Here is a 19,541-nt window from a genome sequence, read left to right as displayed (position 1 = left end):
TGATGTTCTCTAAGATCCTACCCTCGGATCTCTTCTTTTCTCACTCTAAATACTTTCCTTGAATAGTCTTTTGTGACCAAAGCTTCAACTCTCACCTGTATATCAATGACACCCAAATACAGGGGGGTGACTTTTTCTGAGGGAGTAGGATCTAAAGTCAGTGTGAAAGGCAAAAATAGAGTAGTGTTAAAAATTACCTTTGAAAAATCTCCTCTAAATACTATGTACATGATTTTTAGTATATATATATATATATATATATATATATATATATATATATCAATACACACACACACACACACACACACACACACACACACACACACACTATATTATCAATCAAGAAATTCTACACAACCAGCTTTCCTCTGCTATTGGAACAGAAGGCTGTTTCTTGAGTTGAATACCAGATGAAGTTGTTGGCTTGCATTTAAGGGCCATGTTATAAGAAAAATATGTTTTTGTTTTTTTGCCAAGCACATATAGTAGAGTGAATATAAGTAAGTGTAGGAGATAATTCCACTGTATATATTTTCAGCCTGACCTCTTCTGTGGGTTCTGGACTTATACACTGAACTGCTGAATGGATATTGCCTTTTGGACATGCCAATCCAGACTGTTTTAGTTAGATTTCTGAAAGCTGAAGAAATGAGATAACTTACATTCTACTTAGCAAAGGCATTTATTGAAAGCACATAGTGATGTTTCAAGGGTACAGCTCACATGTGGGGTGTTTTCATGTCATCTGGATTGATATTTTTATTCCAAGCAGATGTCCTCTAGCACCATACAGCTACCCACACCCTGTCTTGTCTGCCTGGCTAGAGCCATAGGCAGCTTCAGATTGGTGGAATCTCTAGGCCAAGCATCACACAAGCCATTAACCTCTGGCTGAACAGCTTTATTGGGCTTAGTGAAACTCATAAGCACCTAAGAAGGCATTGCAATTCTTTACTGGCCCTTTCAAGAGCTGTACTTCACCCATTGGCTGTTACATCACCCTACAGTCATCCTCATTATGCCATCATGACAAATCAGCAAAGGAAAATCCCAGCATTTCCCCATTGACTGGACTGAACATCTGACTAATACATGTAAGGTGTGGTGTGTATGTTAAGAGCCAATATCAGAGTCATGTCTATATGGCAGTAAGCTTTACCTCCTCTTTATCACACACACCGAACAGCATAAATAATTAAAAGCATCATAATACAAAGCAGTCCAACATTACATAAAAAATGTACTACTCAACTGTTTCATTCCACATTTAGCATTTTAACAGCATTGCAATTACAATGGGACTGGACAGCTTTCCTGGGGTCCTCTTTCATCCTGTCATTATTTATGTTCCATAATATGCCTTGGGTATATATAGAATAAGGATGTCTCTTTACATCCTTCTACAATCTATGCCTATGTACTTACACTATCAGCCCTTTAATTTGAGGACTACTGAACCAGGCAGGGGCATTCTCCATGGCCAAGTCTGGGTTGCAGAAGGTAGGAAATTGCATATTTGGAATGTCCCATAATCATCTTTTGTGGGCATCACATTTTGGCTTTTCTCCCTTTGAAGTTGACCTCTTTACCTCCATTGTCATTCCATTTATAGAACAACAGGATATAATTTGTATCCAGATAACATTCCTTTCTTTGTGTCAAATACATATTCAGGAATGTTAAGATCATAAATAATTTGCTTTCATGTAAAATCACAGATATCAATGTTATTTTTTTAAATTGAAGATAGCATCCTTTATTTTTATTATAAAAAGTAACACATTGATAATACATTATTCTTCCTTAAATATGAAATACAAAAAAAAGTATGAAAAAGAAAAGTCATTCATAATCCCCTTAGGTAAGGATAGCCATTATTAATTTTTGGTTATAACCTTTAACATTTTTCTATAGGACCATAAATGAGGTCATACTTTACCACACTGTTTTGTACATCATCTTTCCAGGTTAGAAAACACAGATTACATGATCATGTTAATATTTGTATTATTCCATTGCCTCTATGGAATAATATAAATCCAGTAAATTTGAACATGTATATATTTTTGTTCTCCACAGCCGTGCAAAGCTGGGATTACTACTAATTTTATTTTATGGAAATATAGATGCTAAGGCAGCCTAAAGGGACCCATTATCTTAGGAGCAAATTCTGATTTAGTCTGAATTTAGGGCAGTTTTCTGAATTAAATATGCACAAAGGTTTCCGGAGCTGCAGACTAAACTGTCTTAATGAAAAACATCATTACAACACAACAATATCAATATACAGTGAATCCTGCAATCAGAATTAATTCCTGATCAGTAAAGATAGCCATACAACATTAGAGAAAGCAGGTCATTTTTGAGCAAGGACATTCTTGGGAGACCCTGGGTATGTACGGTGTTCTTATTACCCTCCTAGTTTATTCTTCTCTGGCTGGTGAGAGGACAGACTTTCTGGGGAGGACATCTTGCTGCATAGTTCTAAGAAATCTAACTTGGGGCCTAGAGTACAGAGTGTCTGAACCAAAAATTTTGAAGAGCTTATGAGATTCTGTAGTTACTTCTCTATTCTCCACCTATTGCTTTCCAAATCAATAGATTCTGGATATAGGGTGCTGCAAATATCCTGTTGGACTCTTTTTTTACCCCCACACTGGCCAAAGGTATTGCACATGCTATTATCACAGACAGTTTGCTATTGATCTATTCTCTTATTTACTTCTTCTTGGGCCTCACACCATCTTGTTCAAGATTTCAGTTTGCCTGGCAACTGTCCTCTTCTGCCTCCAAAGATCCCAGACTGCCTTTCTTTTCAGAAGTACTGGACACTTCAGAGAAACTTGGGACTGAAAGTCCACAGTGCGAATTTATTTCTATGTACAAATTGCCAGGACTCTATTAAAATATGATTGAGAAAATAAAATCATGACTTTTGTGCAAATATAAACCCATGTTAAATAATTCATTTTGTCCACATAATATGAGGAAACCAGGCAAAATGGGACAGAAGTGATTTTTCCACAGGTAGGATGGGGAAGTCAATTATAATCACTACCAGATAGGACAGAAGTTACATATCTATTATTACAACTTACAAAGAACAGCAAACAGTTCAAAGGCAATGGACAAGGCTAGAATCTAGTAACATGGGAGGATTTGCTTTAGACATGCATAGTTTTTTTCTAAACCTCCCAAAATAAAGGAATATAGGGCCCTCCCAACAAAGTCCAGAGGAAAAAAAAAAGCATCCTGAGTAATATCAGATCACACCCCTGGTAGAGTATTCCTTTGGAAACACTGAATTCCCTTGACAAATTTAAAACGTAAGTTATAGTCCCCAAATGTCCTCAAATGCTCCAAAAAAAGTGTCTAACCAAGAATATTATAAACAAAGCCAGAATAAATATTAAAATTTACTAAAACATGTCAACCTTTATTCAGGCAGTTCAAATGGATTATTTCCTGAAACATGCTATTCTCTTCATAGTACAAAATGGACCATCAAGAATAGGATCCTCAAAATACCAGTGTAGCTAAACAACCCCACTGCTGTTCATTATTAGCAATAACACCACGTTGTTGAGATTCTGTATTAACTGTATCCTTTGCTATCGACTTTTACAACTAATTTTCAGTAAGGCTCAGAAAATTTCTAAAACTTTTTTTCTTAGGAAACACAGATAATTATAGAATTATAGATTGTCATTAAAAATTGACAGTCCTCCATTGCTTTTCTCATACAAATGTTCGAATCCCTGAGTACCAAAGTCCCTGGCTTTATGTATTGTAAGTACATATGTCTACTACTAAAAATCAAATGAAACATATAATTTCCCAAAATGTTAAATTCCATATGTTAAAGAACAAAACTCAACTCAGTAAATATGGAGATCTAATTGGCTTTATTAAGTGAGTGGTGAATTGGGCAGCATTCCATCTAGCACACTAGATGGGCTCTCTGAGCTGCACAAAATGAAAGGTTTTTATAGCCAGAAAGACGGTCGGACAAGAAAGTTAAGAGTGGGTCATTTCAGCAAGGTTACCTTCCCATAGTGGAAGGCAGGGAGTTTTATCAGGCAGATTACCTCACTGGTGTGGACCAGGGAAATTCCAGACTGATTTAAAACCGCAGTTAGTTAGGTATTAAGTCTTTGTGGGGCTTAGCAAAAGTGACTCCATTTTGGGTCTGTTGTTTCTTTTTAACACATAAAGATGTAAGTTTGGCAATAAAATTTTCTCTACATTAGAATCATCAAATAAGACAAGTTCTAAGCTAAGGAATGTGGTACAAATTTATGGTCCTAAAACACAATTTTTATTTCCATATTGATGACAAAATACCTGATTTATATCCACAGTTGCTGCCACATGTTAGGAAATTCACCTTTACCAGCAGTATCATTTTGAGTTTAAAACTATTTTACATACAGTAAAATCTATCGTTTTATGAGTGTGGTAAACAAAACAGTGGTGTAATCACTAACACAATAAAGATATAGAAGAGTTCCATCCTCCCCCCCCCCCCCCCCCCCAATTTCCTCAGGCTTCTTTTTGGTCAGCCCTTTCCCCTGGTCACCACTCATCAGTGTTCTGTCCCCTTGCAGGACTTTTTTATTTAGAAATAATTATAGACTCACAGGAAATAACAAAAATAGTGCATCAGAGTCCCCTACATTTGAAGGCAGTTTTCCTTTCACTTCCTTGCCTGTGTTTACTCTTTACTTTTCACACTAGTTTCATTCTGCTGTGATAAAGGGAGCAGATGCTAGTTTCCCCTCAGATGTCTGCTGTTGCATTTGCCGTGTTTCAGTTTGATCACCTTAAATTCTCCTACATCTTTCACTAGTGTTTCTCTATCCCACCGTTTCCCTCCATTTATCCTGCTGCTAGATATTTTTTTTTTCTTTCTTTCTGAGATATGTGTCCAGATGGTACTCCTGTCAGTCCCCGGATTCCTGACTTGCACTCGGGGCTGCAGTCGGTCCTCCGGTTGTCAGGGGGTGGGCAGGCTGCCTGGGCCGGCCTCCCGGCGGGCACCCGGCGGGCCCTGGAGCCCCTTGCAGAGAGCGAGGTCAGCTGGCCGCTCTTCGGAGAGGTGCGAGCGGCCCCGCACAGCTCTGGCTCTACCCGCTCTCCAATGGTCACCTTTCTGTTCCAGGCCTTCGGCTATTTTTGGAGGAGAGTGTGCAGAGGCCTCGGAAGCGCGGGCACCCCTCCCCCTGGCTCCGGCGGGCTCCCCGCTTCCGTTAGAGGCCGCCTTTGTGTGGCGCACAGGGGACAGCCGCCCTCGGGTTCCCGGGCGGGGACTTGGCGGCAGTGGTCGCGGGCAGCATGGAGGTCACCCCCCAGTATCCCCCCCTCCCACCCCCGGTGCAAAGGGTCCCCCAGCGGCTGGGGCGAGGCAGCCCCACGGCGCGCGGGAGGCGCAGCGCGCATGCTCCCGCTCGGCCGCCCGCGGCGGTGGCGGCGGAGGGAGAGGGGGAGGGAGAGGGGGAGGGCTCGGCGCCGCCCCTGGTGAGCCTCCCTCCCCGTGGGCTCGGCTCCGCCGCCGCCACCCCAGTGGCTCCCGGGGGCCCATCCCTCTCCTCCCCGAGGCGGGCGGCGGGCGGCAGCTGGCCCGGCGCTGGGTCCTTCGCCCCGCTCCCCTCCCCCCCCCCGCCCCGCGGCCCCGCCCTCGTGGCCGGGCGGCGGGTCGGGCCGGCGGAGCGGGGTGAGTATTCCCACAGCCCCTGCTGGGCCGCTGCCCGGCGCTGCCGCCCGCCCGCCTCGCTCCGCTCCCGGGACCGGGAGGAAGGCGGGTGCGGTGGGCGGGGAGCGGCCCAGCCCCGAACAAAAGGCCGGGCTAGGGGCTCCCGCCGGTCCCGCAGCCCGGGCGCCCGCTGCGGGGTGCGGAGGGAGGGAGGGCGGGATGGGGGCCGTGCCGCCCCCGCCCGGGTCGCGCTCCCGGCCCACCGCCTCCGTCGGAGGTAGCTGCGCCCCGTGTTTAAAGCCGGCGCGGGGAGGGCGCGTCTGCATCCTGCCACCTTGAAACAGAGGGTGTTAATGAAACTACAGGCAGTGACTGCGGCCAAGAAACTGGAAGGGGGTTCACATTCACTATCTGGAGGAATAAGTTATCACCGGTATTTTTTTTCTCCCAAGAAACCCAGCTACTCATAGTACCTGAAATCGCGATGGGGGAGGGGGGTATACAAATAGTTAACTGATTTATGGAAACGTTTATTATGCTAAAAAGTAAAAGCATGTCAGAAAAGGCAAAGGGATAATAGCTCCATGTCTTTTCAAAGTCAAAATGGAGTCTTGTCTAAACAGAACCACCTGAAGATGAATTCGGTATCTAGGGAACTATACTTTTACTTGCAGTAACAAATTTTGTTGTTGTTGTTAATCCTCACCTGAGGATACTTTTCCCCCATTGCTTTTCAGAGAGAGTAGAAGAGAGGGAGGAAGAGAGAGAGAGAGAGAGAGAGAGAGAGAGAGAGAGAGAGAGAGAGAGAAATATCCCTGTGAGTCCGATTGGTTGCCTCCCACCCACTCCAAATAGTAACCCAGGTACATGCCCTTGACCGGGAATTGAACCCTAGACCTTCTAGTGTGCAGACGTTCTAACCACTGAGCCAACGCTTGACATAATATTGATTAGGGCCCAGGCTGTGGAATTACATTTTTGGGGGGAGTATAATTGAGATGCAAATTATTTCCGATTGGGAGAAAAAAGTGCTCCTGAAGGTTGTGGTTTTATTACAAGATTTTGTAATAATTTTTACCATTCAGCTTGTTCCTTCATTGTAAATTCAATAAATCTTTACCATAGGTTCACTTTATTTTTATGAGTCATGGGTCTAAGTTTTTAAAAATACAGTTTGACAATGGTTCCCACTCCTTAGTGGCAAAAGCTTAAGTTTGTACTTTGCGGGATTGGAAGACACAGGCCCTGTGTTGTACTAACTACATCATAGGACCCTTGGTGCTTCTGCAGGGTCAAATATGGACAAGAGTAAACATTTACAAAAGGAAAACTTGACAAAAAAATGCTGAGTATGGAGAAATCCAAACTAAAGTCTTGCAATGACAAGGTTTAAGAATTGTTATTGATAGTTTAATGGAGGAAACTAGTGGAAACAGTTCCCAATAGTTCTGAACTGGGTTCATTTGGCTATAGACTGTTATAAGATTACTAGAGGCCCGGTGCACGAAATTGGTACACAGGGGCTGTGTGTCCCTCAGCCCAGCCTGCACCCTCTCCAATCTGGGACATCCCTCTCACAATCCAGAACTGCTGGCTCCCAACTGCTCGCCTGCCTGCCTTCCTGATTGCCACTAACCGCTTCTGCCTGCCAGCCTGATCACCCCCTAACCACTCCCCTGCCAGCCTGATTGATGCCTAACTGCTCCCCTGCCAGCCTGATTGCCCCTAACTGCCCTCCCCTGCAGGCCTGGGTCCCCCCCAACTGCCCTTTCCTGCAGGCCCGGTCGCCCCCAACTTCCCTCCTCTGCCAGCCTGGTCACCCCTATCTGCCCTACCCTGCAGGCTTGATTGCCCACAACTGCCCTCCCTTGCAGGCCTGGTCCCTCACAACTTCCCTCCCCTGCTGGCTTGATCGCCCAGAACTGCCCTCCCCTGCTGGCCTGATCGCCTACAACTGCGATCCCCTGCAGGCCTGGTCCCCCCGCAACTGCCCTCCCTTGCAGGCCTGGTCCCTCCCAACTGCCCTCCCCTGCTAGCCATCTTGTGGTGGCCATCTTGTGTCCACATGGGGGCAGCCATCTTTGACCACGTGGGGGCAGCCATCTTGTGTGTTGGAGTAATGGTCAATTTGCATATTACTCTTTCATTAGATAGGATTTCACCTCCCCCCTTTTCTCTTCTCCCCACTTCCCTTTCCTCTTTATTTAGGATAAGGTTTACTAAGATTTAGCTACAGGATGAGGCATCAAACTGGGCATAATGTTTTGTGACAAATTATAAATTGATAGCAATTCCCAATGCTTGTATGTTTCAGAGAAAGATAGCAACTCCTTAGGGAGATCAAGTAGAGTAAAGTTCATATAAGTAGATTATTTAAGAATGGGTTTGATTTGATTATGAATATCTTTGAAGTCTAGAGATGTGTTTTGGGACTGTAGAGGTAGTGTTGAAATCACACACATAGAGTACCATACAAACAAAATGCCAGGGAAATTATTTGGTGATTATCCCTTGAAAACAGATGTATGTCTTCAGGTGCCAAGCAGGCTGAGTATAAAACGATGGAATAGTAGAGGAATGGAGAATAAACCCTACCTCAGAGCATCCAGATTAGGCAAAGGTTGCTCAACAGCTATGCAGAATCAGAGTCTCCACTAATGTATCTGGCACCCCAGGCCTTGAAGTGCTTGATCTCCTACAGGGACCCAGGAAGAGAACTTACTAATATGAAGTTATCACTGACATGTAATAACTTTCAGAGAAAACTCTTTTATTGTCTCTTCTGAGCTGAAGAACCTATAATAGTTTCCTGCTCACTACTTAAATGAAATCTCTTTAGAGTTTTAATGCTATTTATAAACTGCCCTCCTCCCCCACACTTTTCTTGTATTTTTTAATCTATACTCCCCAGTTACACTGTTTACCTGTCTACTCTGCCTCATTTCAACCTGTTCCTAGGTTCACTGCCCATCCCTACTCCACTAATCCTCCTCATCCCTTTATGTATTGTGTCTCTGTCTTTCATTATCGTCTTATAATTCAAGGATTATCTGAAATATAACTCCTCTAGGGTCCAGGCTCTGGTTCCAGAATGCCTTAGGTCAAATTGACACATTAAAAAATAATAATAATAAAATAAAATTTAAAAAATATAAATATATAAAATACTGATTTCAGAGAGAAAGGGAGAGGGAAGACAGATAGAAACATCAATGATGAGAGAGAATCATTGATTGGCTGCCTCCTGCATGCCCCCCACAGGGGATCCAGCCTGCATCCTGGGCATACGCTGACCTGGAATCAAATCCTGACCTCCTGGTTCATAGGTCAACACTCAGCCATTGAGCCACGCTGGCCAGGCCAAATTGCCACATTTAACTGCTGGCCTTTGTACCCTCTTCCTAATTAGAGCTCTAGCTGCAGAGGTCATAGCAAATTCAGCCACCAGTAAAAATCCTTTAATTCCAGTCCAGGTACAATCTCATTTAAACTTTGACTTGCTTTATATGTTTCAGTGGGAAGGCAAGGAGGGAACACTGAGCCTGCTGTTCAGCTGCTGTCATGACTGAACACACGTCCTCTCTTTTGCTACTTTCTTATTTATTAGATTACCTGGCCATGCCTGCTGTGCCCCACCCTTTCACTAGCCTCAACAAAATGATCCATTTTTTTCCCCCTCAGTTTTCTAGCATTATTCCTCCTCAAAAGTATTTCTGATGCTAATTATAAATGCTTATTTCGGGCCTTCAAAATCAGGTAATCCTGGTCGGGGCCTAGGATTCCACATATAAATTTGTACCCTGGGTGCCTCTTGGCTGTCTAATATTTGAGGACCATTGCCCAAAGACCTTGCTAGGTAAATGATTAACTAATTGAATGAATTCCAGCCAAATTCTCATAAAGGCGATGGGTCAAGCTTACCTTCCAGCTAGTAATTGTATGCTTTGTTAGGTAAGAATCTAAATCTAAAGTTATAATAATGTAAAATTGTGGCAGGGAAGGACAAGTACAGAGGAAGTGGCTTACTTATATTAGTTAAAAATGATTTTTAATGTGTTATAGTATCATAGTATGTTCAGTGATAATCACATTTTTATAAATGATCTTAAGTTCTGGGGAAATTTAGTTCTATTTCTTAAAGTGTTTTAATCTCATTATGACTCTGATACACATTGATTTATGGACTCATCAAAAGAAATGTCTCCAACCAAAAAAAAAAGTATCAGTTTTCCACACATTAGATTAAAAATCACATAAAAAATGTGGAACATGGTAGTGAAAAAAAGCTGTTTTTAATTAAAAAGGATCATTTGAACAATGATTATACACCATGTTAGAATTTACTGGGGCTGCTTTTCTGAAAAGATATATTTAATAGCAGCAGAATAAGCTTCTTCACACTATCTACTGTAGGTCTAACCAGTATTTTAGAAAGACTGCTTTCAGTTGGTGGGGAAAAAAATTATTTTCCCAATCTGTAGTCTCTGCTGAAGCAGCTAAAGAAAGGTTTTGATTGGTTAAGCTTAAAAAGATAAAAAAGAAGAAGAAAAAACCCAAACAGTTGTTCAGTAAAACTGAAACTCAAGCAAAATAGATGTATTAACAACTTATACTTTATGACAGGAAACAGCCCTGACTTATTTTTAACTTTTACTTATAAGAAGAAATGAGAAGTTCATTGTTTAGGATGAGATGAGAATTGAAATTCGCCTTTTTAACTGAGAGTTTACTTGTATTCTGTTGTCACCTCTAGTCTAAATTTAGGACAGCTTAAGTCTGGAAACATGGGCAGTTCACATCTAAGATTTTTCATTTGCAAATTAAGGATTGTTTTTGCCATTATTCCTTAATAACCTGCAGTTGTGGTTATTTCCATTTTGACCATAATTTAAACCATCTCATAATAGGAAGTTTTAAGATTGTAATTTCTGTCTCTACTAGTCTATGAACTTGATAGAGGACTAGAGAGCATTACAACTTGAAAAATACATATAAAAATGTTGATCACATTATATTTTTATGATTTATTTATTTAAAATATGGTGTTTTTTTTTAAATTGATTTTGTTTAGAGAGAGAGGAAGGGAGAGGGGGAGAGAGAGAAATATCGATTGGTTGCCTCCTGCACCTGCCCCAACTACAGATTGAACCTGCAACCTGAACATGTGCCCCTATCGGGATCTGTACATAGGACAACACTCAACCAACTGAGTCACACTGGCCAGGGTTATATTTTTATTTTAATGAGGTGAAGTATTCTTACTTGAGCAAAGAGACAATAATTATTCAGTAATATTTTATTATGGCACATTGCAATGATTTGAATTGAGATGGATGTCATTTTAATATGGTAGTTCCTAATTTTGTAATCAAGTTATAAGCCTAGTCCTTAGATAATTTTAAAAGTATTCAAACAAATATTAATTGGTGCTTTGATGTTTACTCATCTTGCTAGTGGCAATGCTGTTAATGAAATAAACTATGGCTACTGAGTAAAATTTTTATGTTTCAAGTAACATTTTGAACAGCCCAGTAAAACTCAAGTGGAGGGCTTAGGGAATGTAATTTTTTACGTAGTTCACTTTTGTTATTAAGTGAGGGTTTGCTTGACATTTATAAAATATTCCAAGATATATTAGTTTTCTTTATGAATTAAATGTGATTTTTCTTTGATTGAATATCTTTCAATATATGTCAGGGTCATTATATAGTTGGCAAAACCATTTCTGTCTGTATGATTTCATTTTTTCCTATTCAGGTTCTGTATCCTCTCACTGAGTGATTGAAGGTGTTTTCTGTAATCTGTATAATGTTGATTTACAATTAATATTTTCAGCCCATATTTTAAAAAAATTTTTCTAAGTTCCAGGTCCATGTCAATATGCCTGCTAGATATCATAACTTGGGTATTTTATTCACTAGAGGCTCAGTGCACAAAATTCGTGCATGGGGGGGGGTTGTCCTTCAGCCCAGCCTGCACCCTCTCCAATCTGGGACCCCTCGAGGGATGTCCGACTGCCCATTTAGGTCTGATCCCACCGGACAGTCGGGCATCCCTCTCACAATCCAGGACTACTGGCTCCCAACTGCTCGCCTGCCTGCCTTCCTGATTGCCCCTAACCACTTCTGCCTGCCAGCATGATCACCCCCTAACCATTCCCATGCCAGCCTGATTGATGTTTAACTGCTCCCCTGCCAGCCTGTTTGCCCCCAACTTCCCTCCTCTGCCGGCCTGGCCACCCCTAACTGCCCTCCCCTGCAAGTTTGTTCGCCCCCAACTGCCCTCCCTTGCAGGCCTGGTCCCTCCCCTCCTGGCCTGATCGCCCACAACTGCCCTCCCTTGCAGGCCTGGTCCCTCCCAACTGCCCTCTCCTGCTGGCCATCTTGTAGTGGCCATCTTGTGTCCACATGGGGGCAGGATCTTTGACCACATGGGGGCAGCCATCTTGTGTATTGAAGTGATGGTCAATCTGCATATTACTCTTTTATTAGATAGGATAGAGGCCTGGTACTTGGGTGGGGGCCAGCTGGTTTGCCCTGAAGGGTGTCCCGGATCAGGGTGGGGGTTCCTTTGGGGTGTGGGACGGCCTGGGCAAGAGGCCTGTCATGGTTTGCAGGCTGGCCATGCCCCCCAGCGACCCAAGTGGAAAATATAGAGCATATACATTCAAAATTTAGTATAAACTTTCATGATCCACCAGAAGCCATATTAAGAATCTGCTATATTCATTCTAGCTGGGTGATTTCATTGGTCTCTTTTATAAGATGACTTCCAAATATCTTAAATTGATCTTGGCTTCTCTCCATAACTTAAGATGCATATTCTTCCTGAATTCTTTCATTGCCTGGGTTTAGATCCTTTTGACCTCTCATCCAGATTACTACAACAGCTTTTAACTCTTCTCCTTGCTTTCAGGCTTGTGTCCCTCAGATCATCCTCCACAGAGCCTCCAATGATTTATTATTCTGACCTTTTCAGCTCTAAGGTCTGATTCTTTGCTTTCTATGGAAATAGTCCAAACTCTTGCATGACACACACTCCCACACCATCCCTCCTTTGTGGAGGATCCTTCTTGTGCCTACTATAATCTGTGCATATTTTCATTGTTGTATAGACTTTAAATAGAAATTTTCTTTTCCAGTACTATCAGAATTGAGAGTTGAGCAGTTAATTGAATAACTTGATTAAAATAAAGTTATTAAAAAATAATACATGCAAAATATTTATGGATAAGCAAGGAATTTGATATAAAAGAAAATGCTAAGAAACATTTAAATTACTTCCTGCTTAATGTTTATATGCTACAGAAGAGTAGAATTTATAAATTTCTGTAAAGATTCATTTATGCCAATAATATTTTATTTTTCTTTATTCTGATGAATCTTTTATTAAATTAAAAAAGAATATTACTTATATGTTAAAAATACATGCATACTTAAAACATTTTATTTCAACTGAAAACATATAAAGACATTCATTTGCCAATTTTTTCATATATGACCAAGGCACTTCCTTTGAGTATGGGTGCTTGATTAGAATTCATTGTTCATTCTTAATTAAGCTGAACCCAGAATGTATCCTCTAGCTTTTTGGTTTACATGAAAGTTTAACTTTAAATGAAAGAATTTAAGCCGCTTTAGCAGCAATCTGAGTATAGAATCCTAGATTTGTATGCTTTTCCCACTACTAATTTTCAGTTGAATTATCCATATCTAGTACAATAGTAGTCTGTTTTTCCAATGAAGATTTACTTTTATAAAGTCTTTCGAGGCATTAAATCTTAGAAATAACAGTTGTCTTTGTTTTTAAATTACATTTTATTGGTTTGGTTAGTGTAGCATTTCATTAAAGTATATTTATAATACAAGAATGTGGTTTGTGAACATACCCTCAACTGAGGGGAGTAGAGATTGCTTCATGATCAGAATGCTGTAGATATTGGTAATTTTTATAGAGGGAATGGACATTGTGTTGATAAATATGGCAAAGTTGGTTGAATGGAGGTTGGTTATTTTTATGGCTAATCTCCCTTTATTACAATACTAGAGCCCCAGTGCAGGAAATTCATGCACTCAATGGTGGTGGTGGTGGGGTCCCTCATCCCGGCCTGCGCCCTCTCACAGTCCGGGAGTCCCTAAATCGCCCGGCAGAGGGAGGCCCTGCCCATCTGCTGCAGCCCGCTGTTTAGTGGCCTGGGCTTCCCTCTTTGGGGCAATCGAGGAGCCCTCCCTGATCGATTGCCCCACAGAGGGTGGCCTGGGCTTGCTTCTTTGGGGCAATCACGGAGCCTCCCCTGATCTATCGCCCTGCTGGCTAGTGGCCTGGGCCTCCATCTGCAGGGCGATCGATTACAGAGCCCCCCTGATCGATTGCTCTGCAGAAGGTGGCTTGGGGTGATCGCGGAGCCCTCTGATTGATCGCCCTGCCAGCTGATGGCCTGGGGCTCCCTCTGCAGGGCAATCATGGGGCAATGGCGGGGCCCCCTGACAATAGCATATCACCTGCCTTGGCTGGCCAGGTGCCAGTACATGTCATAGCGTGGTTGTCTGGATGGTCGTTCTGTGTTTGTCCGTTCAGTCAATTTGCATATTATGCTTTTATTATTATAGATGAGTTCGTATAAAGCAAGAGCTATATATTTTTTCCATTTCTGTATAGTTAATACTTAATTTTTATATTGCAGTTATCATTTAGTATGGAAGAAGATGAATTTTTTGGAGAAAAAACATTCCAGCATTATTGTGCAGAATTCATCAAACATTCACAGCAGATAGGTGATGGTTGGGAATGGAGAACTTCAAAGGTAAGAACAGAAAATTTTATTTCCCATTTTGATGGAGTTTTTTTTAGTTCTTTTTTTTTTTCCATGTAAACCCTTAGTAATTAAAACTAATGTATGAAAGCTAGCTTGATTCAGTAAAGGGCTTAAATTGAAGAATATTTTAAAACAGATGTCCATTGTATTACTTCAACTATATGTACTCATTATAATTAGGCTAATGAAGTATTATCTAGAAAAGTCTTTAGGTGACTTGCTTTAATTTAATAAGATAAGAATGCTTAGCATATTAATTATCTGAATATAAACAGATGCTTCTATGGTGCTTCAAACCATTTGTTTACACTATTAATTTTCTTAGGAAACTATTTTTGCCCAGAGAATGAAAAGATAATCCTGAAACCAAACCACAGTCAATCACAAAATCTGAAATATTGAGGACTGTACTAATTAGGATTTTTTTTTGTTTTGTTTCTTTATTTTTATTGTTGATAAATTGGGAATTTTTTAATAGTATAAACACATTTCAAAACATTCTTTTGGTTCTAGTCAATAATAGTCAAAAGGTCTATATACTCATTTATTTTCACACATATAGTTAGTAAGGTTCTCTGTCAAAAGCTTTTTCAGTTCCTTGAAAGCTTCAGTTCTTAGAGAATAAGTTTTCTCTACTTGACACCTTATCTGATTCCTGAAAAAGTGATGAATCTCGATTCTCTGCAGAATGGCTGTGTTTCCTATCTGCACTCTGCCAAACATGAACCATTTTAAGCTGATTCCTATGATTCAGAACTAGGCCAGGGAAATGCAGGTCTTGATCGGGTCTAGAGTATCACTGGGGAGAGAAGCCATAATTTCTTCTTGGGTTATATGTCAGCTCAGTTTTGACAGGGTGGCTCATGGGATGGTTCAGAAGTGTGGTAGAGTCCAGCTCCACTATCTCAGTTAGGGATGGGACAGTCCACACACCCCTAGGGCATCTCCTGCTCCAGGATAACATGACCTTACTGGCACACTTTATTAATTTTTGTTCCTATTTTATAATTTTGTTTGCTATTGTGTTTGTATTTTTATTCATATTACTAGAGGCCCAGTGCACAAAATTAATGCACGGGGGCGGGGTGTCCCTCAGCCCAGCCTGCACCCTCTCACAATCTGGGACCCCTCAGGAGATGTTCGACTGCCGGTTTAGGCAGGGATTGGGCCTAAACCGGCAGTTGGACATCCCTCTTGCAATCCGGGACTACTGGCTCCTAACCGCTCGCCTGCCTGCCTGCCTGATTGCCCCTAACCACTCACCCACCTGCCTGATCACCCCTAACCATTCTGCCTGCCTGCCTGATCACCCCTAACCACTCTGCCTGCCTGCCTGATCACCCCTAACCACTCTGCCTGCCTGCCTGATCACCCCTAACTGCTCACCTGCCTGCCTGCCTGATCGCCCCAACCGCCTCTGCCTGCCTGCCTCATCACCCCTAACTGCTTACCTGCCTGCCTCATCACCCCTAACTGCTTACCTGCCTGCCTGATCACCCCTAACCACCTCTACCTCGACCCCCATCTCTGTGGCTTAGTCTGGAAGGATGTCCGGAATGACGTCTAGAAGGTTGTTTGTCTGTCAGGTCTAATTAGCATATTACCCTTTTATTATTATAGATTTCTTCTATGATTATTATTGACATACTAGGGGCCCAGTGCATGAATTCGTGTACCTTGAAAGGAACTGTGGGCCGTGAGGCTGCAGTGGGCACAGGGGCAGGTCTCAGCCCATCCTCCGCACCCCCGCCCGGCCCTTCCCACCACAGCCCCTGGTCCCCTGTCTGCTGGCAGCCCCGCTCCTCCCACGCACTGATGGCATCGGCTCTGCTTGCACCTGCTGACGGCACGGAGCAATTGGGGCCAGCGCTGTCAGTGGGTACGAGTGGCGGCTGATGTTCTGATTGCCCCTTAGGATCAGGGGGAGGTGGAAAAGCCCTCAGGGGTGATCAGGGCCAGCAGCTGCCACTCGCACCTGCTGATGGTGCCAAGTGATCAGTGTTAGAGCCGGGCACCGGCAGTGGGTGCGAGTGAGGCTGGTACCAGCAGCTGGTGCGAGTGCCGGGTGGGACCATGGCGCGCAGGAGCAAAGAATTTTCAGTAACCACCAGAGGCTCGCCCTGATGTCAGTGACCGGAGCCCCATCGTGGTCTGGCGTCCCCGCTCACCTGCTCCACCATCCCGCCGTGGCCGACACCTGCCATGTTCCACACTCTGTTGCCGGCTGCCTATGCCCGCCATGTTCCACGCATGCCCCTTACCCCCTAGTGGTCAGTGCACGTCATAGCGACCAGTTGTTGTTCAGTTGTTTGGTTGTTCCACCATTAGGTCTATTTGCATATTAGGGTTTTATATATATACTAGAGGCCCAGTGCATGATTTAATCATGCACCTGGTGCACCAGCTGGCTGGCTGTCCACTGGTGCACCAGGCCTTCCGAAAGCCTCCGGCGCGGTGGAGGCTTTCGAAAGGCCTTGTGCCGGAGCAGACAGACAGCCAGCTCCCCCGCTTTGGCTTTTGATCGCGGGGGAGCTGGCCGGCTGTCCGCCGGTGCACCAGGCCTTCCGAAAGCCTCCGGCGCAGCCATGGCACAGACGCTGAGCTCGCGGCGCCACTGGCGTCGCGAGCTCAGCGTCCTGCTGGCCCAATCAGCTACCCCGGCCACCCTGAGTCCCGCCCCCTGCGCCTCCTGCTGGCCCAATCGTGGGCGTAGCGGAGTGATGGTAATTTACATATTACCATTTTATTATGTAGGATATTTATATGTATATATATGTGTGTATATATATATGTATATATATATTTGTATATATATATATGTTAAAGAACTGCTAATTTTTGTATATTAATTTAGTAACTATTCAATCACTGATTTCATAATTCATAGTCTTCATAATTTTTCAGTGATTTCCCTGTAATCTTATAGGTAGAGTGAGATCATATGCAAGTGAAATTTTTTGTTGCCTTATTTGTAATATTTTACTCTATTATTTTATGAATTGGTTAGAAAATGTTAAGTAATAGTGATAAAAGTTCTCTTTGTCTTCATCCTGATCTTAATATTAATACTTCTGATATATAATAATTAAATAAAATTATTGGTTGTTTATTCATTTAATGAGTAAAGGTTTCAGACCCCTTTTCTTTTTTTCTTTTTAATCTTTGTTGTTGAAAGTATTACATATGTCCCTCTTTTTCCCCTATTGACCCCTTCTAGCCCACTCCCACCCCCAACCCCCAGGCTTTCACCACCCTATTGTCTGTGTCCATGGGTTATGCATATGTGCATACAAGTTCTTTGGTTGATCTCTTCCCACCCACCCACCTTGTTTAAGACCCCTTTTGACCTATAATAATTTGTGTGGTTAGTCCTTGGGAACTTTCTCTTTTCACCAGGTTTCCTAAAGAAGAATTTTTCTTTTATCTTAAGCTGGAGACAGAATGATATAGATTCCTGTTACCATTTCTGTGACCTAGCAGAATGAGGGAGAGGAAGGTTAGGGAGGGAGTTGGGACTAGACTGCATTTGTGTGTCTGTATGTGTTGGGGGGAAGATCTCCTGGAGGGAAATTATATCTGTCAGAAGCTTCTTCAACTAAATTTGTTGAAACTAGTTCCTCACAACCAGTTTCCAGGATTTGTTTACATTCTTGTTTTGGACTCTGCTTCAGGGATGGGTATGGCTATGTATAACTTCTTGTTTGCTGCCACTGTTTGCTAAGTTAGGAAAATTTCCTACCCTTTGGGGTAGGAATTGCACTTTTAATTAAGGATTGTTCTTTTTAATGTAGGGGCAAGCCCATAGATAGCATAAAAACAAAACAAAATGCTGTTGGGAGGAGATCGCTGTAGCCTTAAGGTAAGGATTGCAAAGTCAAAACTCTACTACGGAGAGATCAGGTGTGGTAAGTAAATGGATGAAGCTGCCAGGGACACAACAACATGGACACTGAGTCCTGAGGTCTGTGGCTGACCACAGTGCTTGGCCTGTTGCCGAGTTGGAAACCTGGGCCCTTGGGTTACGTGACCTTCCCAAAAAAAGTAAAAGGATTTTGGGGGAGAAATTTCTAAAATTTTAAATGTTGGCAAATAATTAAAAAAAACTATTTTTAAAACACAGTGAGGACCAAACGCAACATGCCAGTAGTACACAAAATGGGGGCGAATAATGCATAATAAGGAGGGTATTTTTTAAATAGAAGTTGATGACTTCTATTAAAAAAAATAGCTGTATGGAAGTACAATTGGAAAACATATTTAAAGTATATAATGGATAAGTTTTGACATGTATAGACCTGTGAACCTTCAACACAGTCAAGAAAGTGAATATATCCATCACCCCAAAAGGTCCCTTGTACACTTTTGTAGTCTCTCCATCTGCCCTGGAAGTTATTTTTAAAAAGAATCTTGTTTATCGCAATATATAGAGGCTCCTTTAAAGAGTACACATATTACTACTCACATTCAGTTTTGTTCATAAATCACTTTGGCACTATTCATTTTATTTTTTAATATAGAAAGAATTGCAACAATATTTAGAGAATTGGTATAATTCAACTTTATAGATAAGACAAAACATCATTTTTTTCCTGCAAAGTTGATAAGAAAAACAGAGTGAATTAATGAAACATGTAATAATTTTTAAAAAATTATAAAGAAAGCAGTTTCTAAAAGTAGTCAAAACAGTTCTAATTTTTATATCTGGAGGCATGCAGAATGGGAAAACACTTCTAAATCATTATTTTTCAGTGGGGCTTGATGCTGTTGGCATCTGGGCAGGACAGTTCTTCTTATTTCTTTACTACCAACATTTCCAAACTCTCATTGAGAGCTATTATTTAACATGATGATCTGTCTGAAATTAATGATTTTTGTTAAGAGCATGGGCTTCAGAATTAGGTGTACCTGGATACAAATCCCTGCTCTAACATTTACTATCTGGATATTGGACAAATTACTTAATGTCTCTAAACTTCATTTTTTAATCTATAAAACTAGAGGCCCAGTGCACAAAGGAAATTAATTAGGAGGTGA

At 42.1% G+C, this 19,541-nt stretch overlaps 1 protein-coding gene across 2 annotated transcripts in view; it reads left to right on the top strand.

Annotated features, from left to right (window-relative positions):
- Positions 1–5,677: 5,677 nt before the first annotated feature.
- The window catches only part of ATG10 (autophagy related 10), a 191,576-nt gene continuing 177,712 nt past the window's right edge, over positions 5,678–19,541 (top strand). For both annotated transcript variants that reach the window (XR_013814722.1, XM_079793234.1), the window contains exons 1-2: positions 5,678–5,713; positions 14,376–14,495. Coding sequence is in view for 1 of the 2 variants with exons in the window: in XM_079793234.1 (XP_079649360.1) it covers positions 14,388–14,495 (108 nt within the window). In the remaining variant the exon portion in view is untranslated. The remainder of the gene's footprint in view (positions 5,714–14,375; positions 14,496–19,541) is intronic.

The sequence above is a fragment of the Cnephaeus nilssonii genome (assembly GCF_951640355.1).
Source record: "Cnephaeus nilssonii genome assembly, chromosome: 2".
Classification (NCBI taxonomy): Eukaryota; Metazoa; Chordata; class Mammalia; order Chiroptera; family Vespertilionidae; genus Cnephaeus; species Cnephaeus nilssonii.
This window is presented reverse-complemented; position numbering and strand designations above follow the sequence as displayed.